The sequence below is a fragment of the Fringilla coelebs genome (genome assembly GCF_963513975.1).
Source record: "Fringilla coelebs genome assembly, chromosome: 2".
Classification (NCBI taxonomy): domain Eukaryota; kingdom Metazoa; phylum Chordata; class Aves; order Passeriformes; family Fringillidae; genus Fringilla; species Fringilla coelebs.
Genome location: NC_140029.1, coordinates 111,710,823 through 111,738,820, shown reverse-complemented (window position 1 = coordinate 111,738,820; position 27,998 = coordinate 111,710,823). Strand labels below are relative to the sequence as shown.

General features: G+C 44.8%; 1 protein-coding gene across 7 annotated transcripts; it reads left to right on the top strand.

Moving 5' to 3' along the window:
* On the top strand, positions 1–27,998 carry GJA8 (gap junction protein alpha 8). Of its 7 annotated transcripts, XM_084227173.1 has the most exons (4): positions 1–80; positions 534–626; positions 18,304–18,484; positions 22,294–27,998. In XM_084227173.1, the coding sequence occupies exon 4, from the start codon at positions 22,304–22,306 to the stop codon at positions 23,501–23,503; it is 1,200 nt and encodes a 399-aa protein (XP_084083299.1). In that variant the 5' UTR covers positions 1–80; positions 534–626; positions 18,304–18,484; positions 22,294–22,303; the 3' UTR covers positions 23,504–27,998. The 7 variants fall into 7 exon arrangements, with proteins under 7 accessions (XP_084083299.1, XP_084083302.1, XP_084083300.1 ...); XM_084227176.1 differs by lacking the exon at positions 18,304–18,484; XM_084227174.1 differs by lacking the exons at positions 1–80; positions 534–626 and adding an exon at positions 12,903–13,021.

Genomic DNA, 27,998 nt, shown 5'->3' with positions numbered 1-27,998 from the left:
CTGTGAGCAGCCCTGCAGAAAACCCTGCAGAGCATGGGAGCCTGAGCTGCCAGAGACCAGGGGCTCCAGGGCACAGCAAGGTAACGAAGGAACGCTCCCAACCCGGGGCAGGGCCAGGGCGGGATCATCTCCAGGGTGAACGCCACGGGACGGGCACGGCAGAAAGTGAATTTTGGGGCAGAATGGGGTTTGAAAAAGTTGGGCTTGCTGGGACTTTCCCATACCTGGCAGAGTTGGAAGTGTGAGCCATGTGAAGGGATTGCAGGGTGTTAGTTCTCAGAGCTATAAACAATAGAGTTGGGAAGGAATAAGGAATGCCCAGGCTTGCTTTTTTTTTTTTTTTTTTGTATTTTCTTTTTTTTTTCTTTCTTCTCCAGTAATAATATTTCTTTCTCTTGGGGTATTAAGCACCTAAGTAGTTCTGGTACTATTTTAGTTATTACTAAAAAAGGGTATTTTCCCACATGTTACTGCTACCTTACCTCTAGGCCTACCTGTGGGCCCACAGCAATTTAATTAATTTTTTTTTACAGGTGAGCAGCTTGCAGTGATACCCTTGGGAGAGTCCTCTTGATGGCTTGAACTGAAGCTCCCTGAATATAAAACCCTGAGCATCTACTGAGCAGGTATGTAATTTTTGAAACCTGTAACTGCTGCCAAACTGGTGAACAGTATCTTGCCACTAAAATCTGACTGGCTGGAAAGAAGAATTTTCCTTTTGAGTGTGAAATTTAGATGTTATTTCCCTTTCTTTTAATTTTAGTTTTATTTTGTTAAAAAAAAATTAAAGGGTCTTAAACACTTAGTGTCCTTCTTCCTGAACTGGAGAGAAAATCTATGATTCCAGACTTCCTTGCTGAGAAAAACCTCTCAAGTTTTTACCACAGAACATGGAGTCAAAGTTCTTTACTTTTTTCATGGTTGAAGTTTTGACTTCACCTTTACTGGTCCAAATATTCTAAGTGATTAAAGGTGAAACAAGGGACTACTTTAGAGAAAGGAATTATAGTTAACAACAGAAACTTGCAGTGAAATCAATGAAAGGTTTCAATTTGACTTGCTGTTCTTCTTTTATGTCTTATTCAGAAAATAGGCTTATGCAGCTCTTGGTGTATTTTTTTTTTCTTCTTTGGTTACAGCTCTACTCTGTACTATGTTATTCATTGAATGGTATTAACCCAGATCTCTTATACAGCATTGCTCTTGGAATCATCCCTGTAATCACTTCCACATGCTGCAAACTTGCAGAATGGAGCAAACTCCTTCCATATTCCCTGTACTGACATGAGCTTTGCCAAATTCTTATTCTCCAATACTTGCTGGGATACCTCAAAGTTTATTTTCAAAATCATAGTCCCAGAGCTCTTCTCCCAGGAATATTTAGTGTTGCCCCAGTCACCTTTAGGAGTCTCTCACTTTTTTTTCCCCACCAACTTTGATATTTTCTGTACTTTTGAAGTGTTCTCCTCTGCTGCTTCCTTTTGTTTCTGCCCAACATCTCTTTATTTTGGAGCCTCACCATTTCTCCAGTCTTCTGTCATCCCCCACCAGCATCTGGAACTCTGTGTGGGAAACCTGGGCCTTTTCCCAAGAGCACCACTCTTCATCACCCCCAGCCCTTCCGCTCTTCTCCCTGACAGTGACACTCAGATCCCCACACCTGTTACTGTATCCAAGCCCTGCCTTGCATATGAACCTATGAAATCTCATCTTTTTTTTCTTCTGAAACCTGATTTTCTGTCTATACTGCCTGATTGAAAAGCTCCTCTATGCCTCTTTTCCAAGCCTTCAAAATTTATCATACTGCATGTCAATATTGTTGGTCTTTTTTTTTTTTTTTTTTTTTTTTGACTCTGTTCTTACTAGGCAGTATTGAGACCACAACACCTTAAAGACAGTGAATAACTAATTTCTCTTGACATGGATACTGATTGTCTGCCCAGATTAGGAGATGGGCAAGGGAATATAAGGTGTTTGTTGCCAGTGTGCCACCTGGTACCCACTGTTAGCCCTTTGAGAGCAGTCCTTGGGTTCCCAGTGCTGCTGATGCCACTTTGTCTCTGGTCTCTGTCAGTAATGCCCTCAAAGTCTGTATTTTGTAACAGCCTGAGGATGGTATCTAGTTCTTGCTTCTCTCCACTGGGATCCCTCTGCCAGGGCCTGATCTCATACAGGTTTTTCTTTGATATTTTAAGGAGCTTCCATTTCAGATTTGAGTCAATTTCACTCTAGAATGTGCTCCAGCCTGAAGGGCAGAGCCTTTTGTCCAAGACTCTTGAGGTCAAATGGAGAAAGTGTTGATCTTGACTTTTTTCTTCTTTTTTCTCACATTCTAGTGAAATGTCCTGATTAGTGACCTATTGGGTCACATCACCGCCAGCCTGACTTACTATAATTTTATCACTTTGTTTTTTGAGTGCTTTATGACACCACTCCTGTGCATTTTGTACATAGACCAGGAAAGACAGCAAGGTGGGGAGTCCCATTTTCAGAAGGATACACGTACCACAGGTGGATGTGTAATATCCACATCCTTATGAAACCATGCCCTCAGCAACTGTTTTTCCATGGATATCTGATGTGGCATCCCCTAGGCGTGCTGGTATTTGCTGGTGCTCCTCTGAGGCACCCAGTGCCAGCCACCTCCACTCTTTGTGCAGCAGTGAGGGGGTGTGAGCTACCAGCTGAGTGTTCCTGTTTGCTGCTGACCTGGTGAAAAAGTTCACAGTGCCAGCAAAAAAAGGAGGAGGAGGAGAAGAAAGAGGGACTAGAGAAAATAAAAAGCAGAGCATGAAGTTAATGAAAGTGGGGGAGTGTTTCTGGTATTATAATTTTGCCAGAATTGGGTTTCTTTAGCTCCTGCTGTGCTTTGCTAAAAATGAGTCTAGTTAGCAGCAGCAGATGTAGCAGCTGTACAACTGTCAGGGGAACAAGAGAAGCTATGAGAACTCCAGTAATAAAGTAGATTCTCTTACTTTTGTTGTGTGGAGGTCTTAGAAGTGGAAGTTTTCAAAGTGTGTCCTGCTGGCTGCTCATGTGAGGTGATTGGGATGTTGTAGAAGGTGAGAGAAGGGTGCATCAAGCAAGATGCATGGTATGTTTTCAGTCAGGAAAGGGAGAGCATTTGGGGAATGGGTTACTGGAGCTGCTGGGGGATGATGGGGCAGCTGGGAGGAAAGATGTGGCTTGGGAGTAGACACGAAGGTTGCAGAAGTGGGGATGGGAATTCATGCAGCTAAGAATAGATGTGTAAGTGGAAAGGATACTGGTGGTTATTTGGTAACCAGAAACTTAAATGATCAAAGAGTTTAGTAAGACCTTCTGACTTTGCCTTGCCCTTCCCAAAAATATATCATGGCTGTGTGGAAGGTCACCTCCCATCCCTTCTTAGATGTTAATCACCCCCTTCAGTATAGGTGGCCTATCAGATTGCACAGGCTGGGTAAACACTGGGATATGTGACAGCATATTTGCTGGGCTGCAGGATCTAAAGGTAAGGCTGATCTCTGGAATGCCAAGATATTTGTGAGGGGAGGCAGGATTCCTGCTCTCTTCAGCTGCTTGCCCTCCAAGTGGAAGGAGAAGACATTTCAAATTCCTTGCAAGCTCCAGGCTATAAACAGGCTCTTCCTGTGTGAAACAATAAGGACCTAACAGTACTCAGGAGCTGTCTGCTTTTCTGAACAGGTCTAATACTACTGAGATATGCTTTTGTGGGGAGGATGCAGCCCATCACTTGTGGGGACAGAAGTGCCCAGTGCTACTGGTGTAGATCATCCAAGAAGGTGGTATTGGAAACACAGGAAATCAAAGTCCCATCAAGCTGAAGCAGACAGAGACAGAAAGGAGAAGGAGTCAAAACAAAAAGAAAGCAGGAAAGAGGAAGAAAATAATTAGGCAAAGGTGGGAGAACTATTAGCATTGTTTTGCACAATGGAGAAGTGGCTCAGCCATTAAATGCACTCCATAAACACTGTATTTTTTCAGCTAGCTAGGCTAAGGGCCTCCGTGGGGGCAAGTACACAAAAGATGGGTCCCCAAGCCCTGCTGCTCTCTCAATGAGAGTAGAATTTATCACCTATGTAATGATTCTGAATTCATCTGGGGGGAGGTGCTGTGGCTCTAGCATGGTCTGGCTCCTCTGTATCAGATTTCTGAGTAAGCCTGTATTCCCCAAAGTTATGTGAAGGTTGATATGAGCAAGGGAATGCATTTGGTATTTTACTTTGTGGATCACAGGGCAAGTGCCAGATGCAGTAGTCATGGATGCTGTGTTTATCCTTACCCCTCTTGCTAGCTGGAAGGCAGTGGTGCTGCAGCTTGAGTGTCTGGAGCTGTTCTTGGCGTGTGGGCTTTTGGCATAAAAAGAAATCTCCGTGGGTCTGTCAGCACAGGCCACAGCCATTCCTTGGGGTGCTGAGTATGCTGGGTGTTGGTGCTTTGGAATTACGTGTAAGGCATTGCTCTGTTTTGCCTGGTCCTAGTCAGGGGACTGAAGTGAAGGTTACTGAAATGCAAACCACTTGGATGATGCAGGAACAGAAGTGTCCCTTACCAGCTAAACTGAAATCTTCTAGGAGGGAGGTTGTTCTCACACTCATCAGCTGTGACAGTGGGGGGAGAAGTGCCTGTCCAGGTAGGACCTGTTTCACCTGGACCCTTTGTTTACACAGAGCAAAAGCATGGGATTTCATACCTTCTTGTACAGTGATCCTACAGTAAAATGTGAAACTTCAGATATTCCTTTTTCCCAGATGGAAAATCTGCAGAGTAAGACTGCCAGATCCATGAGCCCTTTTCCGCCATGGGATGAAATTCCTTTTTATCCATTGTGAATCTTACTAGCCAAGGGTGTTGCCTCACCTTATTCATTAGCCAGCTAGTGTTGGTGTAATTAGGGGTTAAGTAGTTAATCTCAAAAAATCCCTTGGAAGTTAAGGAATCCATATATTTGCTTATTTGTAATTTGTATACTGCCCCTGAGGCAACCAGGCATGGAAATGTAATCCCATATTTGTGTATTTAACAACTGAAAAGATGATGGGAGAAGAGGTTTGGGTATACAACATTATAAAGAAAACTGTGACTGTCTAACCTCCTGATTCACCTCCCCTGTGGTAGGTCATGCATCTCCCTGGTGCCCAGTCCTGTGGAAATCCTGTATTTCAGTGTTCATTGAGGCTGTTTTTTTCTGACACAGGATGGAGCTGAGAGTGTGCTTAAGCTTGTTTTTGTCCCAGCCAGAAAGGGGAAAACTTTCTTCATTAGGGTCCTGTTTGTGGTAGGCTCTACAGAAACACTCATCAAATGTTGACTTTACTTAAAGCTCTGAGAGTCAAATTACACGAGGTGGGCTGAGGCAGGAATAGGTGGTGCTGCTACAGTGCTTCTAGAGAGCTTTGTTGTTGCTTTGTTTTTTGCAGTGCAGATGTTAGGACTTTCCGGGAAACCCATCAGTGCTCCAAATGGGTGGAGATGTGTAGTTGTAAGGAGGAGTAAACATTGGAAAGTTGGTCATTTGTGGCTCAATGCTATTGAGCAAGACAGCAAGATAGTAACTGATCAGTAGGAATGACTCAAAAATCAGAGATCTGCAAAAAAAAAAAAAATTCCAACCACAAACCAAAAAAACATTACTGCAATAGTCTGGATGACTCAGAAGGATGGGGCCAAGCATAACATTAGCTGCTGTAAGTCACATGTCAAAGAATAAGGAATACAGGCTACATTTATCAGTTGGCAAGTTTGTCTTGGGAAGGAGTGGGGGCTGGTGCAGCTCTCTGGCTGACTACAGAATTCCAGGAGGATGCTGTATCTGGGGGAACTCACGCAGATTTCAGTAAATAACCTCAAACTGAACGGTTCTAGGAAGGGCTGAGTGTGTGTGTGTGTGCTTTAGCACTAACATGTCACTTCCCATGTACTCTGTTTAGTGCTTTTGTTAGTAATTCCTGGATGGAAGAGGTTTCAGGGACAATGCCTGAGGGTGTTAAAGAATTGGAAGTGTGCCTTCCAGTAAAAGAGGTTGAAGAGGTGGGGTGGAAAGGGAAAGCTGAAGGCTAACTTTCTCAGTGTCTTGATATACCTACGAGGAGAAAAAACTTCCTGTGGTCTAGCAGACTGAGGGGCACTAAGACCCAAAAACAGGAATCTGAAACTGGATTTAAAAAACGCCAAAAAATGATGTAAGAAAACGCATTCTTTTTAAACATCATCTGTAATTAACCACTAGGAAAGCTCAGTGAGGCTTTTGGAGGATCCTTCCCATGAGGCTTTAAAGTTGTGGCTGGATTCTTGTCAGAAAGGGGACCCTTGTAGAGATGGGAAGGATTTCTGCCAAATTTCCTGGCACAAGTTTGTGAAGATGTGGGTCTGGATGATGGTGCCACTTCTTTCTGGCATTACAGTCAGATGTTGGCTCAGAGCTGTTGGCAGCTCTGGGGTTGAGAACTGGGACCTCAGAGCAAGAGGCAAAGGCATTCCCCCTTCAGCCCAGGCATTGCTCCTTTTCACCGTGCCCTGTGCAAACACTCACCAGTGTGTGCTTCACCTTTTTATTGGATAGTGTTGCACTGATATCCCAAAGTAAATGAAGCTTCATTAGTGTCCAGTGAAGTGGTCAGTGGTGACTAATTGTCATCTACCAATGGGGCTTTAATTCTCTTCTAGCCAAATCAAGGCATTCCTTTTACATCCCATCATCTATGGCTCTGTCATCCATTTCAAACTTTAACCCTTGTTACTCTCTTGTATTTCTTAGCCAAAGAGTTTTTCCTTCTGCTACCTCAATGCACATCTTAATTTTTTTTTTTTTTGGTGGAAAAGCTATATTCCCATGAAGCCTGGTTTTGCTTTATTTCTTACCTTATTCCCTGGGATGGTGTTTGCAGGGGTCCCAGGATGAGGGAAGAGATGAGAATCTTGACTCCATGTTTCAGAAGGCTGATTTATTATTTCATTATATATATTATATTAAAAGAAAATGATATATTAAAACTATACTAAAGAAAGAGAAAGGTTTTCATCAGAAGGCTAGCAAGGAAAGAAATGGAATAATAATAAAATCTTGTGACTGACCAGACTCCCAACACAGCTGGACCTGTGATTGGTCATCAAGTAGAAACAACTCACCTGGACCAATCTAAGATGCACCTGTTGCATTCCACAGCAGCAGATAATTATTGTTTTTCTTTACTCTGAGGCTTCTCAGGAGAAAAAATCCTAATGGAAGGGTTTTTCAGAAAATGTCTGTAACAATTCCCCTCAGACTTAAGCTTTGTCAGAGGCCAAGTCTGTGTCTGTGGAACAATCAGAGGTGCGATGTGCCACTAGAAATGAGGTCTGAGAGCAGGAGAAGGATGGGTGTTGATGCAGGTGGAGGCTGGGACAGCGTCAAGAGGTGCCAGCAGAGGCTCTGAGCCTTTGCACACAGCATGCTGTAACAGTGACAGAACTTCCTGGGAAACACAATGGCCACTTGTGAGCCAGCCCTAGCCCAGGGCAGCGGAGCAGAGCCAGGCAGGGCAGCAGGGCTGGCTGGGTGGGGCGTGCGAGGATCTGTGGATGTGACTGCCGGGGCTGTGCGGGGTGGGAAGCTTTTTCCTCCCGTGACTTCACCTGGACTGCGTGCCAACCTCGGCACACAATGTTATCACTGCACGCCAGCACGCGGTCAGGACGGCTGTGCTCGCACACAGGGCCCCTGGAGACTTTCTCCAGGAGACTTTCTCCAGGCCTTGCAGCTTCTGGCCTTGATGGCTCTTGCCAGAAATATGCCACGGCCCCATTCCCTGGTTTTGTTCCCAGTGGTACCAGAGCTGGCTGTGCTTCTGGTGCCACCGAGGTGGAGATCTGGTTGTGAGGAGTAAAGGTGAAAGGTTTTGTCAGGACCTGAAGCAGGGACCTCTGCTCTACCCCACCCCTCTCTGGCAATCAGGGCTGCTCTTGGCTATTTCCTTATCCAGGGCTTATTGCTGTGCTGAACAGCTGAGTTAATGAGTCATTAAGAACACTCTGTCCCTGCTGCATGAGGACTTTGCCCAGATGGAAATCCTTCCCAAGAAGCCCATTCCCCTCTCTGTAGCAAACACAGCTGTTGAAACCTCTTGGATAAGTAAATGCCATTCCTTCAGGGCTCAGGCCCAGCCTATGGCAGGGGTTTCCATGGACCAGGGATGAGTGATCTGCCTCCAACCATCTTTACTTTTGTCACTGTTAAATACCTTGCCTAAAAGGGACAGTTGGACCCGGATCATCAGAATCTCTTGGCAGTTTCACAGATCTCCTTTCATGGCAGTCTACAGAAGCTCTAGCTTCTCTCAAAGAACATACTGTAGATTAAATGCTGCCTCTCAGCCAAGCCCTCTTCCCTGCACTAGGAGAAACCCTATATTGTTTATTTTGTTCTGTTGTTCCATGAATAAGACCTTCCTAGACAAACTCAGGCATCCTTTCCTTAAACAAAGAACCTTTCCTTAAATTCTTTGGCAGACTTTGGTTTTCCCAGGACTGATGTTTTGAAGACATCCATGTTTTCCATGCTTTGGCTTTCAAAGAATGCAACAGCACTGCAGTACTTGGCAGAAAAACGTGGTGGTTCCAGCCTTTGACATCTGAGATTGATCACTGGCTGGTCTTTGGCATCAGGGAGATGCAAGACACTTGTTCACGCAGGTGTCTGTATCCAGGTTGTTCAGAGGCCTTTGCAGGTTCATCAACAACTCTCCAGGACTGGTGTTTGTACTCCAATGGAGCTGAAATGGTGCAGTACCAAAGGGAAGGTTGCTGGCACCCTCATGCTGTGTAAGAATCCTCAGGATGATGCAGCGCTTCACCAGTTGTGACTCTGCTTTCTGGGCTACCTCACAAATCATAAATTATTTTTGGGAGGTGGACTCCCAAAAAGGTTTGAGCCCTTAAAATTACATACCAGCAGCCCTTGTGTAGATCTGCAATCTCATGAGATCAGTAAGAGGTAAGAGGACACTTCTGGGGGGGTACCTTGACACCTTCATTCAAGCTGGCAGGTAGTCCTTAAAGTAAGCTGGCTTTTGAACCAGAAAATAAGCACTATTTTTCTGATTTGATGAATTAGGGGTCATGGAGAGCACATAACAGGAGCTTTAGACAGCAGAAGGCTTCCAAATTGGAGGATAAGCTAGGCAGGACTGAGGTCTGTCTGCCTTGTGCAGCAGGAATTCATGCAGCTCCTCAGCTGCCTGGAGCTCAGAGCCCTCCAGGAAGTGACTGCTTCCTGGGACAAAGTTCTCCACAGCAGAGCTACAGCTGGTCTCCCTGTAGAAGGGCAGGAACTACCCTTCCCTTCCCTGTGCTAAAGCAAACCCAGTCGGTGTTTGTCCAGCTCTCTGAGCCATCAGGTGTGCTCTAGATCTGCAGTCCCCTTTTTCATGATCCACCCGTCTCCAGAACTTGGTGACTTTTGTAAAATGTTTGATGTTTTCTTCCAGATTATTGATTAGTAAAAATATCCTGATGCTGAACACCCTCCAGCATCTTGGTACAAACATACTACAAAAAAACCCCCAATCACTTCAAGTTCTCAAATTGTGTTTTGGAACCAGTCTGATAGGTCATTTATAGTCTGTTTAATGACTGCTGTCTTATTTTTATGCCAAGCAAGTTCTTTAATCATAGTGCCACATGATAGAAGGGAAACTGCCTTCCAGGATCTCAAGTATTTTGTACCAGCTTTGTTATATTTAACAACTGTACATGCAATTTCCTCAGAGAAAAGTAGGAACACAGTTCAGTGGGGGTGAATTTTTTATAAACTCGTGTTGGTTGCCCCTAGTTATGTTTCCCTCTTTTTATTCCCTGTGTTCTTTGTTAGCCACTTCATTATTTAGTTCAGGTCTAAGATCCTATCACAGGTCTGTAGTTACCTGTGAGTAATTATGAGATAATTATAAAATATTTATGCCCTTCTACATAGTCTTTACAAAATGCCAGGCTATGGGATTTCTTCTTCTCCTCCAGGACTTACCCATTGCACCAGGAAGTACAGAAGATCAACATAATAATGGAATTATGTATGCAGCTTATGAAAAAAACTCCAAAACTAAAGAAAGTTAGAAATTTTCAACGCCAGGTACCTAGTCCTGGTGACTTAAAATGCCTGATTTAGTAGGTGGTATTTAACTCCTCTGAGGTAGTACAGGAATAGACATGTCATTACCAAGGTCTTCATCAACTGCTTTCTTTCCTCTCAGCAGTAGGATAGGAGTATTTATTGATTTCTTTTGTTGTTCTCTGCATTGTTATTGAATAATCCAAGATCTCCATCTGATAACAGATCAATACTATGAGTCAGACTCATTCTGGTCTTAATTTACTTTTTAAAAAAAGACCTTTGTCAATCTTTTTTCCCCCCTTTCACCTCCATCATATTTTTTATAATTCTTATCTTCTAATTTAAATTCAGCATCTCTCATACTGCTTGTTGCATGTGTTATACCTGACTTAATTTAAGCTGCCTCATTTCAATTTTACATCAGGTTGTGTTTTATCAGTTGCACTATTCTTTCTTTACTGAGGAATTGTGTATTTTTGGTGCCTTGTAAATGATTGTTAAGCAGTTGCTAGCGATTATTTAGATTTTTGTATTTAAATACTTTCTTTGTGTTTATTTAGCCCGGAATCCTCTTCAGGGCTGGGAAACAGGACTTTTAAAAGCAATATATCTTTTAAAGCATTGCATTACCAATTTGGACCTCCTTCTGCTTTCACATAAGAGTGCAGTGATCTGGGGATCCATGAACTTGCTACCAGCCTCTCCTTTCTGCTATCATTTTACCCATCCTGGTAAGGGAAATACAAGTTTTGTTCAATTTGGATTTAAAGTTTGCCAAATGAGGAAGGTGTTAAGAACATTTAAAAATCCCCAAGGCTGTTTATTGAGTCAGCAGTGTCATCATGTGTTAAGCTAAGCAAAACTTTTTTCTTTGGTGGGTGCTTGAATAACCTGTGCCATATTTCAGTATTTCTTGGTTATCCATCCAAATCATCAATCTTGCTACTGAAGCACCAGCTCACAAATATTGAACACTCATAACTAGGAAATTGTGATACAAAGCCACAAACAATCTAGCAAGTACTTTTATTTTTGCCCACTCAGTCTATCTGTAGGCTATGCCTATTGATTCTAATATTGTCTTACAAACCATGCCAGCATTTATTACAATGTCTTACAGCTGTAGTCCCCTGGGCAAAGCCTTGATGAATATAAACTGGAAAGGAATGCTACAATTGTATGCAGCTGAAGAGGATGTACTGGAATGGACTCGACTTGTATATCGTGTTCCTGTAAAGGAGGGCACACTTTTGAAAGGCAGAGTCAGGGCTGCAGCTGCATAAACTCAGCACTGCTCAGAAACACACCAAACCTGCTGCACCCTGGGCAGGGGGGGAAAACAGGAATATCAGAGCTCTTGTCCTTGCCTCAGAGCTTTGGGCACTGGAGAGAGACAGCCCATTAGAAAATGTGCCTACCTTTTGCTGAGGAGCTACCTGTAATAGCTGCATTCACTGGGATGGTGTTTATCAACCAGACAAGAATGGGGCCTCATAATTCAGGGCATGGGGAAGAGCATTCTACAGCTGCTGTGCCAAGGTGGGATTTAGAAGTTTGGAATGGAATGGAATTAGCTCCTTAAAATTCTTCCAGGTTCCATACAGGACAGGGGACCCCCAGAGAGTCTTCATGCTTCTTTTAAAATGATCCCAACATGCTTTAAACCATATTCCTCCTAAGAATATCATGTTCACTGAGCAGTAACAGGGCTGCAAGGGATTGGAGCTTGCTGGAAATAATGAAGAAAAACATCTCCAGGCCTCTCCAAACCGGAGAAGCCCTTTGGCTCTCCCACCTATGTTTTCTGGCAGCTCTGTACGTAGATAATCCTTGACTCCCTCCATCTGGCTGTTTATTAGTTTGAAGCCAAGTTATCTCAGTGAATGCTGAACACCTCTGGATGAAGGATGTATCTATGGGCAGGTTGTCTTCTTGATCAGGAAATGAGAATGAGTGGCTCAACAGCTTCCAAGTTCAATAACCTCCTTTGCTTCTTAATGAATTGCTGAGGCATGAGAGGCTTCCGTTCCTTGCTGGCATCTTTTACACTGTGCCCAAAGAAACAATCATATCAGGCTCAGGAAGACTGAAAGGGCAGGGAAACAGGAACCATCCCCACGGATGTCCTCCCCAGAGAGGCTGGGAATGCGCTCTGCTGTGGGAAATGGGAAGCTGAGGTCAGCCAGGGTGCACAGCAGGTATGCACATCTCTTGGGATGGGAAGAAGAGATAATGGCCTGCTTTGCCATCCCCATCCCTGCCCTGGCCTGCTGGTGAGCTCTCCTGGGCCACCTTCACACCCTGTGTGCAGAGCACACCTCCACTGTGTGGTTCTGTGGTGTGGAAATGAAGGCAGGGAGATAAAGGTGGAGAGTGGGTGGTGACAACACTCCTGAGAGCCCTGAGCCTACCACTCAGCAAGGCAGGCCTTGGTCGTGTGAGAAGAGCCCAGAAGAAGTGAGAAAGGAGTAGGGAATGAGCCCTCATCAAAAACTGGAAGGCAAAAACCCCCATGGGCAGTGAGGTAACAGGGGATGCTTCCAGACATACAGACTTGTTCCCGTCTTTGAGAAGCTTTATCCCTTCTAGCTCTTTCTGCCTGGGAATGTTAAGAGATCGCACAAAAAGTCTTGATAAAACAAACATATGGAGATCCCCTCAAGAGGCTGGGAGATATTATTAGCTCCTCTTTTACTGGCAGGCCTGGAGCAATTAATTACCAGAAGTATTATCAGGTACTTGTCACTGCTTTCCCTGGATCCACTTCACATAGCCCAGATTGGCTGTAAGCAACATGTTCCCTGGCTGGCCTGATAGCTCACAGCCCCTGATAGCAGCTCCTCTGCTCCTCTCCTGAGCATCTCAGCACTGGTGGAAGGGCCATAACCTCAAATATATGCTGAGAGAAATTTGAGTCCACGGAACACTTAAGTATGCAGCATGCCTGTGTTTTTATATCTTCTCAGTGATGTGCTCCACCTCTGTGACCAGGGGGAAAGTTTTGGGCAGGAGGCAGACAAAGGGACAGGTAAGAGGAGGTTATATGGGGTCCTAGGGAAAGGCATTTTGTGTATGATGGCTGCATAATGCATGTTTAAAAATTTACTTATGAGTTCTGGGCCTGTCCCAGCACTGCTCTTCAGAAATACCACTGCAGATGCTCTAAGAACTTAGAATTTCTAACTAACATGCTCTTGTGAAGGTCTGTGCTTCCAGAAATAGTCTGGTCAGGATTTAAGTGAAATTATGCTGATCCATGAAATGTGTCTAAAGGAGTACTCTTCCTAGTGCTGCTGCTGTAGCACAGCACCTACCTTTGACACATGAGAATTCATCTTTTTTGCCTTACTTGTTCTTTGTACTTGTAATGAATTTTTACTAGTGAAGATACTTTTAGTGAAGTTTCTATTATTAGCCATATTATTGTTAAAGGGAAAATCATGCAGGTCAGCTGGTACACCTGTGAAGTATTTGCTGGAAAAGGGATGCAGGTTCAGGTGCAAGTACAGATTTTACTAGTAAAAAAGGTGCTTTGACAGCAAAGTTTACACTGAGTCTACAGGTAAAATTGGAGGCATCAAAATGGTCTTTGTGTCAGTTTAACTCCATCTGTTTAACCATTGTAAAAGTAAAAAAAAAATCGTATTCAGTATAGTCATCACAGCATCACCTCTCACGTAACATACAACCTCCCATCATATACCTCCCCTGCGTTTGCCGTGCTTACTCTTGTACCTGCAGACGAAGTTTAAGGAGCGAGTGAAGAGGAAGGCGGGGTGCAGCCAGGAGAAGGCTCAGCGTGCCCGTGGCGCTGTCGGTGCCGCCGAGCATCCCTCGGAGCGGGCGCACGGATGAGAAGACACCGCCCGCTAGCGGCCCGGGCTGCGGGAGCGCCGCTGCCCCGCCACAAGTGCGGGCGCTCGGCTCAAACCCGCACCGCTGGGCAAGGCTGGGCCGGGCCACATGAAACAGCGAGGTGGCGGAGATGGGGTTATGGGCAGCAAACGCCTCTAAATCGGCAGCGCGTTCAGCGCCGTCACCGGAGGCAAAGAACAGGTTTGTGACTGCCCTGGGGATAGCCCTGCTCGCAGGGATAGCTGGGCTGAGCAGCAGGACAGCACCACCGTGCTTCTCACTGCCCCAGCTAATTAGCCCCACTCCAGAGGAGATAATAAACTCGAGTGGAATGCCTTGCTGGAGCAGCCAGCCTGCTCCCAGGTCTGAGCTGGGGTACCCCCAGGCTGGGTTTTCACAACTGGTGGCAGCATACTTTTTTTTTTTTGGTGTGTTTTTCAACTGAAAATATTTCTCTGAGGTTTCTTCAGGTCTTTGGTCCTCCCCAAAACCACAGAAAGCCTCCCTCTCCCCCTGCTTGTTTTTCTGCTTATGAGGTAAGATCATCCTTAACAGATGTTTGTTTACCTCTTCATAAAAACCTCCTGTGATTCTACAGCCTCCCCAAGCAGTGTGCTGCTGTGCTTTGCTATTCTTGCCATTGCAAAGTGTTTTTCTAATGTTTAGCTATATCATTTTTATTGCAAATTAAGCTGATTATTTCCTCTTCTACTTTTGGTGAATGTAAGGGACAACTGTTTAGTCTCTCCACCCATTATACCAAATGTTTATGTGCTGGAAGACTGTTATCATGCCTCCCCTCCCGTTGTTCTTTTCCGAGAGAAAACAAACTCAATTATTTTACCCATTCCTTATAAGTCATGGGGTTTTTTCCACCTCTCTTATCATTTTGCTGTTCTGTCCTGGACTTTGTCCAACTTGTCTGCATCTCCTGTAAAATGTAGTGCCTGGGAGTGGACACACTGTTCCTGCTGGGAGCTCAGCAGTATCACGTAAATGCACAAAATAATTGCTTCCGTTGCCTTATACACAAAATCTGCATTAAAGCACCTCAGAATGAGATTTGTCCTCTTCTGTGGGGATCTCACTTAACACACATTGGGTCCCACCCCAGTTCTCTCTGCTGGACTGGTCACAATTGAGTTTGGAGCAGCATAGCTGGTGTCTGTGCAGCCACCTTTCCTGAGCTGCATCTTGGTACAGTCACCTCTGCAGGGGCAGCCCAGCTCCCCAGTGTCTCACATTCCTCTCAAATTCCAATCACTTCAGCCTCCTGCCTTCAGGAGGGACTGGTGACCCCCAGCCCAGCTGTCATCCTCTTCCTTTTGTCCTCTAGTCTGTTGTCCAAGACACTCAAGGAAATACTGAACAGCCTTGAAGGCAGAACTTCAGGGACACAGTTCTCCCAGCTGGAAAAGTGAAGCCCTGATAATTACCCTTGATTATGGTACTTCAACCTGTGTACCTTCTGCATGATGGCTCTGCTTGCTGCCCTGGGAGCCTGTAATCTAGATATTTTCTAAGTGTTCACTGAAATCAAAGTATTTTACACCTACCCTGTCCTCCTCATCTACCAGGCCTGTTAGTCAAAGAAGGAAATTAGCTTGGTTTGACATGATTTGTTCTTCAAAATTCCCTGCTGGCTGTTTCTTATCAGCTTATTGTTCTTTAGCTGCTTATAAATTGATTGTTTCATAATTGGTTCCATATCTCTCTAGGTATCACAGTTAGGCTGACTGGCCTGTAATTCCCCAGGTCCTCCTAGAACAGTAATTTTCAGAGAACAACTGCATTTAACAGATATTGAAAGGCATTCCACATTTTGCCCTGCTTATCTTTATTAATTGTCTAGTTTGGTTCCATCCCTTAAATTAAAAGCACGTTTCCCATAAGTATTCATCCTCCACTAGAGGCTCAGCACAACCCAGCCCTATCTTCACCTCTTCTGTGTTCCTGCCCTCCTGTTACATACTTCCCCAATTTTCTTCCTCCTTGATGCTTTATATCTTCCTCCCTCTCTTTTCTTTATGCTTTGCTTGCACCTCCCTAGCAAAATATATTCCCCAGCAATTCATATCCACTGCTGCTTGGAGAGAGTCCTGGAAAAATCTGTGAGCCTGGCCCTAAAAATGCAGGCAGTGGCATTTGCCAGGCTTGCAGGGACACGGTAAGGTCTGCTTAAAGATTTGTCCAGGGCCGGGTACACTTCACATGATTTTTTGAGACCAGTAGGTGGCAGAGAGATGATAAAATCTGGGACACTGATCCTGGTGGTGAGAGGATAGATCACTTGGCTCTGGGATGGACAAGGACACATGTTACTAGAGAGCTGGGTGAGTGTCTGGCAGAGGAGAGCGCTGGGTGGAGGTCCCAGCTTCTTGTAGGGAGGCTGAATGTGCCCAGTGCTCAGCCTCAGCCACGAGTGAGAGGTTTGTGTGCTCAGCAGAAGAACAGGAAGCGTGTGCCACTTCCTAGCTAAGCAGATCCCCAGAAGATAACTTTGTTTGAGGGAGGGGTATCGTTATCCAGGGTTGTGCTCTATATAATTGCACAATCTGCTATCATGCATGAACAGAGCTGTTCAATAGCGTGGCCCTGCCTTGTCCTGACATCATGTCTGTGTTGGAAATCCGTTTGGAATGAAAAATCCCACATTCCCCAAGTGACCTCGTAGTCTCTGAGCAAAAGGCTGAGTTGCAGTGGAGACTTCACAGACTCAGTGGTGCCAGGGACAGAAGCTCAGTCACCAGCCTCAAAGCGGATAAAGGTTGAGAAGTCAGCAATGAAGTTAACTTCTTTCCAAAAGAAAATAGTATTTGAAAAGTGTAGGAGATGCCCATGATTCTTTGAAGGCAAGAAAAGTCCCAAAGGCAAGGAAAAGCCACTGTGAGTTAACAGTGTTCCTTTCACTAGCTGGTACTATTTTTAGCACTGGTTTTTGGGGATGAAAGTACTCAGCACATCTGCAGGTTGCCTAATGAGAACACAAATACCCAGGTACACAGGTTGAAAGTGTTTGCCCTTCTCAGTCTGGCACTGTCAGTGCTGCGGTTCTTTGTAGACTCAGTGATTGTCACATGCTGCACATGAGGTCCAGTCTTCTCAGCCTTTGCTTTTATGGTCTCTACTCCTTTCTTTCACAGCCACTGCTTTCATGCTACAAAGGTAGCCCTGACTTCCTGCATTACCCTGATGCCTAAGAGAATCAAGTCTCCTTCTTGTTCTTCTCACGCTCTGCCTTCTCCTCTTCGTGCCCATCTCAAACAACCACTTCTCTGCATAGCCCCAGTATAACAGTAATTCCTCACTGCCCAGCTTCTTTTTCATTTAGACCCTTTTCTTTGGGGGGAGGAGGCCCTAGTGAGCTGGAGACCCTGACCCAGAGCTCAGTGGTGCTTTCATAAAAAGCCTTCAGATGAAGAGACTCTGATTTTCCACAAACCAGAAATGTCCTGTAAAACTGTATGTGCCCTGTGCTAAAGGCTCTGCACTCTGTGGTACCAAAGAAAGTCAGCCCTGATCATCTGGATGGAGGTAACACAGACCAAATAATCACAGACTTGAGTGTAATTTCTGCATCAGTTGCATATTGCAAGCTGTTCTGCAACTTGTCAGACAATGTTTGATATTTGGGTAGCATTAGCAAAAGGCAGATAGAAGGTTAATGGGAAAGGTCTCTGACAGTAGCTGGATGTAATTTAGAGATGGACTACAGCCATGTAGTTACCAAATTTGGGGTTTGGCTCATTATATTAGAGAAAAAAGGCCTAGAAAGGGATGTGCACATTCAGTTAGAGCTGAGTTTTCCAAAAAACCAGTTTTGGTTTGAAAAGGAATGGGCAGTTTACCATCTGAACCACCTGCCCTCTATGATGGACCAGCCTGCAGACACTCTCTAAAAGTGCTGGGTGTTGGTGATATTGTTTAGTCCTCCCTCCCTACTGCTTCCCAGAGAGGGGTTGAAGGTGGCAGCGATGACCACTCACTCATGCATTGATACTAGTTTATCTCAGTAGTAAATAGCAAAACCAAACAGCAAAGATGTTCTTTCCTTCTCCTTACTGTCGTTACTCCTCTCATTTATCCAACCATGCCTTTTCTTATTCATGTCGTGTTCTTGGGACTTGTGAATTCTCCACTCTGTGTCCTCTCTCCAGGAACGCTGTTCCCATGCTTTATGTAGCATTGGGCTAAAAAATGTTCTGCTACTGCTTCCCTGTTCAGGAGAGTGATTTTTTAAGGTGTTCAGAATATGACTTTCAGTCCAACTACGTGCATTAAGAGTGATTTTTCTTTTGTCTCCAAACTGGTTCCTCTTGCAAAATATGATTATTTTCTATCTCTCATGCTTTCTTTAGCTCTTTTGAAATCCAGTTTGAAAAACATCATCTCTGCCTCTAGTTGTGCTTTGGACCTTGGGGCTCTGCAAATCATCCTAAAAACTGTTTGGGAAGACAACTCCTGAGATGAAGCTCTGAACTTTCATGGACACAAATGCCCAGAAACACAGAAGAGTGGCCTGAAACTGTTGGCTTGAAGGTACAAAATTTTGTGTCCCTCGTGTTTTAATATCTCATTCAAATGACAGCATTTCTGGAGACACAGTGTCTCCCAATGCCATTCTGGGAAATTAAATTCAGTGATGAGTTTGCATGAAGAGAAAGGAGAGGTACTTGCTGCTTCATCACTTTAGGAGCCTGGCATCTGTATCACTGCTTAGCAAATCTTGCTTCCAGTAATCCTCTTTTTCTTCAGAGCTGAGCACCAAGAGCACATTCTGAGCAATGCCTCCAGAAAGACTACAAAAACTGTACCTCAGAGTAAGGTTATAGCCTTTGACTTGAAATTAAAACTCTCAGGGCATTTAGTTGTACTTGTGGATGCGCTACTGAGCCTCTGGTTCCTCTCTTCTCTGACCTCTCCAGCATTTTTGCAGGTGGCTGGTGGCAGGCAAGTGTGCCTGGGGTAACATTCCTGTGTGCTGGGCTGCTGGAATTCAGCTATGGTCCTTAACAAAACAGTTTGGTTTAGACATTCTTTATGCATGTGCACATGCAAGATGCATTTGGAGGAAAAACGAAGCAGAGCTGAGACACTGAGAGGTGAGGCTGTAAAATTGGTCCTTCTCAGCTTTGATTAATATTCACTGATAGCTTATTTTCCCATTCTGCTGCTTTTTCCAGGTAAAAGATGTTAAAGAGCAGACCAAAGTATCTGACAATGCCAAATATAAACCCAATACTTCAGTATATGCCTGAAAATCAGTAATGAAACTTGTCTGTCAGATTTGGGCGTAGGGTAACAAATTGATTCAATTAATGCTGCCACTATCAGAGATGTTGGCGTTTCCTTTTCACCTGCCACACCACAACACCTAAGGACCAGAGAGTGTGGGCACACACAGAGCTGTGCTGAACCACAGTGGAACTCCAGAGATGCTTTGGTCCCTGCTTAACTGAGCAAACTCCCATTTATGCATGTATTAGGTTTTCACTGCCTGCTGCCTGTTCCTCTCCCCCCTCTGCTTTTTCATGTTCAGTGGACTCTCCTCTCTGTGTCTCTGCCTCTCTCTCTATTTTTTTCTCCCTATTGTTCCCCACGTCACTGACTGTCACTCACTTCATAAAGCCGTCTGGCTCGGAGCTTAAATATTGCAGGGCAACTAAAACCCACCATCAGAGCCAATTCAGTCATATCTGCTCAGTCGTGCGACAAGATTGGGGCTTTTAGGGTAGGGAAGAAGAGAGACAAAAGTTCACTCTTCCCTGCAGAGTGCCAAGAGAGGAGGGGGACACATTTCTTCGGTGGAGCCTCTGACAGCGGCAAGTTGCTTGCTCAACATCCTTAACCTGTTCAGCCTCTTTGGCCGTAGCGTGCGCAGGTGGCGACGTCTGGGAGCAGGGTGGGGGTCTGAAGCCAGCCCGGGAGAGCCCAGAACACCAGTCTGTTGGATCTGAGGGGGCTTAGGCAGAGTCCTGCTCTTTCCTCGTGACAGGCAATTTCAGGGGAAAGGTGGCTACCTAAATGCCTCGCTTACCCCCTTTTTTTTTTTGAGGCTGGAGGGGCTGAGTGCTTGCAGGTGGAACCCCAGACATTCGAACTGGTTGTGCTACTCCTCATCCCTCAGCCTAATATCGTTGCTCACAGTTGAACTGACTGAGCCACCTCGAACCACTTCACTTGCAGAAACAGAGGGGATGGGCATGGCAGAGTTGTGAAGAACGTGGCCAGTTGGAAGGGATCTCAGGGAGGGCTTAGCCAAACGTAGCAAGCTGCGAGCAAGACGTGTGATGGAGTTAGACAGGAAACATTTTCCTTTCTCTCGTACAGTGAGTTTTCCGTGTGTGAGATTTATCACACCTAGAATGTTGCTCTTGAGGGCTGCGGTAGAAATGCTCAAATGGTAGCATAGATATCAGTGTGACTCACAGGGAAAGAAGGGGATGGAGGTAACCGAGGTGCCCGGGGGACAATGAAGCTTGTACTGCGTGTAGTCATGTTTTTTACAGAGTTGCACGTGATTGGTAACTGTGGGGTGTACTTTGCTCTGTGAATTTGCAGAAAGAGGATGTTTAAATCAGTTTAGATAATGTATGTAAACAGCATAATCTTCTGCTAGACTTGTTAATGTAAGCGCTGACATTAACACACTTCTTTACACGACTTTAATGACTGAGAAAGTAGCAATTTTCCTTGGTGATTAAATTATATGTTTGCCACTTATGTATGCGAGGTGTTTGTGCAAGCTGAAGGAACTGTGTTCTGTTCTTCATTTTCTATCATGGCTGTCCAGAGTAAAAATATTGTGAGGTTTGAAGACAAGGAATATGAGTCTGTCTTGCTTTAGAAAAATGCCATCATAAGTTTGTGGGGTTTTTTTGTGGGGTTTTTTTTTGATTGAAAATTTGTGAAACTCCCCAGAGCCATGGAATTCTCAATATTTTGCGTGTTTGTCTATGTGTGACTACGTACACAGAGTAGTTGAAACAGACTGGTATGCGTTGGTGTGTCATAACATATGGCATTACAAATATATCCCCAAATATATCTGAAGGAGGAGGGAAGTTTAGATACTCAGATTTTCATGCTGTTGACTGTACCTTCCTTTTCCAAGTGCTTGTGTATGTGTCTGCATTTAGGGAACTATAGATGGAGGTAGTATCTAAGAGATGGAATTCTAGATCCCTGTGAACAGCTATCTTATGAATAATGTTCCCTGTTTCACTTGTCATGCTCTACGAGTTGGTCTTTCTGGGCCACTGTAATATTCCACATTCCTCGGAGAATTCAGACTGCTGTGATGTGTTAAATCAACCCATACAAAACAACTTTGATCTCTATTTTCCTCATTCATAAATCTTCCCTTGCCTGAAATTATATAGTGGGAAGTTCAGGATATGCAGAATGAAGCCCTGACCCAGGAATAATTTCTTATCACGCAAAAGTAATGACAGATGTATTATTTGACTTGCATTACTTGAAAATGGACGACTGCCTTAGCTTTCCAATAGTGTATCTGCAGCTGGCTTCCAGCTCTGTCTTAGCCTGAGATAGGGGCACTGATATTCTAGAGACAGCAAATAGCATTTTATATCCCAGTTAGAGACCTTGGTGTTTTCCCCAGGTTGGTTCCACTGTTAGTGTGGTAACCGACTTCAGAAGGAGATGCAAAGAATAGCCCCAATAGCACAAAATAATTATATTGCATATAACATAGTCTATACAGCAAAACTCATCTATATAGTAGTTGTTAAGCTTATACAGAGTTATTACCACAGTAATGGTGTTGTGTTGTAATTGCTGTTCTTACCTAACAGTGATTGCTGAAGTAGAATTGACATTTGCAACCTAGAGAGAATACAGGTTTGTTTAGGTGCAAGATGGGTGCAGATTTGAGATCTATTTGACCCAAGAGGGGCTCTGGTGCAGAAGTATTTGTGTGCTTGAAAGCTTCACCCTCTCTTCTAACCACTGCAGCTGCCTGCTGATAAATCTGTTCCACTGTATTGCTGGTGAGTGTTTGTACGTGTACAAAATCTAAGCAGACTCACAGAACTGAGCCTACAAGGCGCCACAGAAGACTCTCACCTGCAAAAGGAGATAAATATACTCCCTGGCTGAAAAGTAATTGCCCATTTAGAGCCATGGAAGGAAGAATTTAGCAGGCAGCTTGCTCTGGCTTCCCAGCCTTTCTTCTGCTAATAAATCATTGTGAACAGGCAAATCAGCAAGCAAGCAACCGCCTGCCCTTCTGTTCTCAAAGCAACAAAAGACATAAGTGGGAAAACCTGAAATCTTTAAAATTTAGCGTAATTTGTGGTCTTTCTCTTTGTTTTTTCTTCCCTTAGACCGTAAGAAATGGGTGACTGGAGTTTCTTGGGGAACATTTTAGAGCAGGTGAACGAGCAATCCACGGTCATCGGGAGAGTTTGGCTCACAGTGCTCTTCATTTTCCGCATCCTGATCCTGGGCACGGCTGCCGAGCTCGTGTGGGGAGACGAGCAGTCAGACTTTGTGTGCAACACCCAGCAACCTGGTTGTGAGAACGTCTGCTACGATGAGGCCTTCCCCATCTCCCACATCCGGCTCTGGGTCCTGCAGATCATTTTTGTATCCACCCCTTCGCTAATGTACTTTGGGCATGCTGTGCACCACGTCCGCATGGAGGAGAAGAGGAAAGAGAGGGAGGAAGCGGAGAGGCGCCAGCAAGCCGAGGTGGATGAAGAGAAGCTGCCCCTGGCTCCAAACCAAAATAAAGGCAACAACCCTGATGGAACCAAGAAGTTTCGCCTGGAAGGTACTCTCCTGAGAACGTACATCTTCCACATCATTTTCAAAACCCTCTTTGAGGTGGGATTCATAGTAGGTCAGTACTTCCTGTATGGCTTCCGAATTCTCCCCCTTTACCGCTGCGGGCGGTGGCCCTGTCCCAATCTTGTGGACTGTTTTGTCTCCAGGCCCACGGAGAAGACCATCTTCATTATGTTCATGCTGGTGGTGGCTTCCGTGTCCCTCTTCCTCAACCTGGTGGAGATCAGTCATTTGATCTTGAAAAGAATCCGGAGGGCTCTGAGGAGGCCGGCAGAGGAGCAGCTTGGAGAGGTCCCCGAGAAGCCCCTCCATGCCATCGCAGTCCCCTCCATCCCAAAGGCCAAAGGCTACAAGCTGCTGGAAGAAGAGAAGCCGGTGTCCCACTATTTCCCTCTCACGGAAGTAGGGGTCGAGCCCAGCCCCCTTCCATCAGCCTACAATGAGTTTGAGGAGAAGATTGGGATGGGACCACTGGAAGATCTCTCCAGGGCATTCGATGAGAGGCTACCGTCGTATGCGCAAGCGAAGGAACCAGAAGAGGAGAAGGTACGAGCAGAGGAGGAGGAGCGAGAGGAGGAGCGGCCAGGGCCTCAGGAAGAGCCAGGGGTCAAGAAAGCAGAAGAGGAGGCGGTGAGAGATGAAGTGGAAGGGCCTTCAGCACCTGCTGAACTTGCCGCTGATATGAGACCCCTGAGCAGGCTAAGTAAAGCCAGCAGCCGGGCCAGGTCAGATGATTTGACTGTATGAAGGTGCAGGATGCGGGGAGCACATGAAAAGGAAAAGGTTGAAGAGAAAAGGAGAGATAGAATCAAAAGATATTTTTAAGCAAAGTGCTAAAATGGCCACTTGAATATTATTTCCTTTTATGATTCTCAACTGGAAAGGTACTACCATGGCAACAGTGCCTTATTTGCCCCATATGTCCCTGTATTTCCCTGTTTCCACATGCCAGCTCACTCCTTACAGTAATATCTACACTGTACACATAACTGATGTATTTTAAAGCCTAACACGGCAGTGATACCCAAATGTCGCCACTGTGATCATATTTACTGAAAGCCTTGTGTTCCACATTTCTCTAGGAATGTGGGGCGGATCTGTCTTTCAGCCAGTGAGGGGAAAGACTGATCAACAACTGTATCTAGTCTTTCTCTTTCTGTTTCCTCCTATGGCTCACTGAGCAGATCTCCCCTTTGCTGTTGGCATGGAATTGCAGTTATTTAATTCACAAAGTGAATTCTATGCTTAGCATCAACACACTAAAATACTAAGCCCAACTTCCCTTCTTTATTCAGAAAATAAAGGCGCAAAAATGTTCCAAATTTCTCTGTGAATGCATATCTGAGTTAGGTAAATATATTTTCCCTGGTCAAAAATATTTCTGCTCTTCAAGCAATATTGACAGTGGGCAAGGTTAACAGTAGCTCTTTACTAGGACTTAGCAGATACCCAGAGAGGGATCATTTGTTCCCAAGAGGGTCATCCAGCCCTGAGACTAGTTCAGAATACTGGAAAGAATAAATTCAAGTGATATTTTTTACTTGTAGCCTTGTGACTTAAAAATTTGAAACTAGATTTAGCCAAGCAAGAGGGGGGAAAAAAAATCTTCTGAGAAAGGAGAGGACAGCTATAGCCCCCAGAGCATGAAACCAAATACAAGCCTTCACGGTATGATCCTGACATGTGTTCAGTTCCTGGAACTTCCAGGCTCCCAGGCACTCAGCAAATCTCAGGTACAGAGTCCTGAAGGCATCTGTGAACCTAAACCAGGGGTCTAGGTAACTATGTGACTTTTTAAACTTCTAAATACAAAACTGGTTGGTCAAGTTTGAAAGGACTGATATGGTAAAAGTCTTTTAATGGCCTTTGTTTTTAATTTGACAGACAGGAGCCATTCAGTGGGCTACTTCTCCATTAAAGGCCAAAGCCTTGGTCAAGTAAGACAATGCCTTTCAAAAGATGACTTAGACCTTTTGTGCCAACAGGTCTGTACAGGATTCTCAGAGACTCAGAAAAATCTTTTTTTACAGAAGGCAGAAAATTATGTGCTTGCAAATGTTTAGACGTCTAATATTGATTTCTAATTTTAGGACTACAGCAGCAGCTCTTGGCTGGGACAGTGCAGCAATGAGTTCAAAAGCTTCAGGTTAACAGCTATGTCCCCCCAAAACTGAGCCCCATGCCAAAAAAGTGCAGGTATGCACTCTGCTCTGCTCTGCAAACCTCAGACCCTGCCATCTCAGCAAATTCTTTCTGCTGGGCTGCAGCCCATCCCATTGTTCCCAGGGCAGGCTCTAATCCAGGTCAGGGAAAAAAAGATCTTTGGCACAATGCATCAAACTCATCCCGCCATTAGCTAGAAAAGACCCCCTGCGGCCTCCCATTGTGGCAGGTCTGACTCAAAGCCCAGGAAAGGCAAATGGGAGGCTGTGAGAGCCCTGGGTAGGCTTGGGCCCCGTCCCAGCCCCAGAACAGTCAGTCCTGTCGCTCCTGATCCCACCCCTTCGGTGGAGTTCCCTGCCTGGCCGGACTTCACTGCAGAGTGACAATAAGCTGTACATATGTAGAAAGTTTGTAGGGTGCATTGGGATTCTTCAGCCACCACAGAGTTGCTATGTATTGTTTTTGTTTTTTCCTTTTTTTTTTTTTTTTTTTTATTTTTTTTTTAACACTATTCATCCTTTTGCTCCTTTTGGGCCTGTGTATTTTCCCAAGATTTGCAGCCTGAGGTCAAAACCTTTTTTTCCTTAGACAAAGGCTGTTGGATGTCCTTCCTTGTGAAGGAAAACTGGAAGTTCCCTCCTCAGTTTTGGGAAGGAATATGACAAAGCAACACATGCAGAGAGAGAGCCTGGAGGCTACCATTTATCCACTTTCTTAATACAGAAATAGGAGAACTGTTATCACAACTGAGGAAAGAGAATGTTTTTCAGCAGGAAGAATCCACTGTGCCCAGTTCAATATAATAGAACTAAAGAAAGGGCTAAGATTTAGATGAACAACACAATCACCACACTTACACTAGATGGGATCTATTTTATTTTCTCCAAAGAAAGAGACGAGTTTGAATGATTCTACGCATCAACCAGCCCACTTGTTGAAGAGGGGTTGGAAACATACTTTCCTGCAGGTAAAAACCACAACCTTGTTACAGTTTATATGAGGTGTCTGCATCAGAGCATCTGACCCTTCCAGATACCAAGGTACTGGACTGGTTGAATCACACCCACCCCTGCTGACTTCTAGTTACTGACAGTTCTACTCCTGATCTCTGACATTCATACATTCATTAGACTACAGGACTACTTAAAGATGAGTGCTTGTTCATCAGGAGTACATGGTTCATACCGTGGCTGTCAGGCGGGGCAGTCTTTAATTACCACATGTTAATTATGTCCTTTCCCTCTGGAGAGCCTCAGTAAAATGCACCATGTGCAGTGTGCTCCATGGACACTGTAGTTCTCTCACAGCTGCTGCAGGAATGCTCCTTTCTTCCTCCGGGTCCCAACAGCACGAGAAGAAGCAGGCATTTTCCTCCTGCATCCACTCAACTGCTTCTTGATTTTTTATTTTTTTAAGTCAGTTTTCAATTACTCTGCCTGGCTGGCAGTGAATCTGTAGCCACCAAGCATGGCCATGGCATCAGGACAGTGCTGCTTGGCAAAGGGGGCAGGGAACAGTCTGGTCTTCTGGCAGTCAGCCTCATGTCTGCAAGGACATCTCTGTGGGACTGTCAGCAAGTCATTCTTCCTTCTTGTGCAATTGGGAATCATTTCCTATCCTACAATCATGATGTGAGGCCTGACATGTTGTGCATGGAAAGGGAGGTGCTTGGATGGAAAGCCCTACAGATGAGCAAAGGATTATTGCTATTTCTGGCTGTGATAGCACATAAATGTCCTTTATTCCCTCTCAATGAGATAAACTGAATAGTTTATTCAAGAAATTCCTAGTGAAGTTGCATAACAGCCTCGGAGCTGTGGATTCAGTGTATCATTCTACTCAAAAAATAACTTAGCAAAACAAAGTTATATATGATGAATGAGGAATATTATTTCCTTGGGAAGGGGGAAATCACTGGACTATTAGAGCCATGCCTGGATAATTTAAAGGTGTGTTTACCCCCTTGGCTCCCTGTGCAAATAAATTCCTAACTGATCACATGGCTCTCTGCAAGGAGCATAAGATGCAAGTGTCAAAATCACCAAAGGAAGTGAAAGTAGAAGAGCAAGGTAGTCTCTTAGCTTACAATAGCATGTGGGGGTTGGTGTTCTCTAGTGTCTAGAGCAGTGGACCTAGGATGATAATCTTAGATTTATTTCCAGCTCTGCTTCTGACTTGCTGTGATAATCACTTTACCTCTCGGTGCCTTTTTCTCCACCTGTAAAATGGGTGTAAGAATTTCCACCTACCTCACAGGGATGTTGTGAGGCTTCCTTAATTCTGTTTGTAAAGTAAGTAGGAATGATCTGATGAAAAGCACTGCTGAAATGCATGGTATCCTTGTTATTTCTTGGCAGAACTTCTAACTTGGGTTATATATGACTCCTCAACCAGAAGGGCAGTAGTTTGGAAATGTGAACACTGCACTGCACTGACAACATTAACATGGATGTGGATTTGCCATGGGTAAAAAGGACTTTATTGATTCCCTCACCCATGTCTCCCACCTTAGCCAAGACCATGTATGAAGCTGTGGTGACAGTGTGGTGATGTGGACACCTCTTCTCCATCCCCAGCATCCATTCTGGGGCAGCATTTGTGCTTAAATAAGGCAGTTCCTGGAGCACTTGGTTCAGGTTGGTGGAGCTCTGACAGTTTTGAGGTGCTTGCAAGGCATGTGGGAGAGGGTTGTATCATACAGAATATAGCTGGGCTTCTGTTTTAAACCACTCAGAGCAACAGAGACTGACAACCACAGCCTCTCAGTGCTGAAACACAGTGAGGTGCAGATTCCTCCTCCTGCAGGAGAGGAGAGATTTGGGTGATCTCTGCTCTCTAGGTCTGTGTGGGCATCAAATCTACTTAATGGTGGGGGAAGCCCTATCTCTCCTGCTGCTCAGTAACTCACTGACTGTGCAGTTTTACATTTAAAGAGCAGCTGTGTCACATAATGCTGAAAAAAAAAAAGTGGCAGTTTGCTGTTTTGTATAGAAAATGGCTTTTCAGGCTGACAACCAAAAGTAATCCTAGCCTAGGCTTAGTTTTGTTTAGTAAAGACAGGAACATCCATGAGTACTAC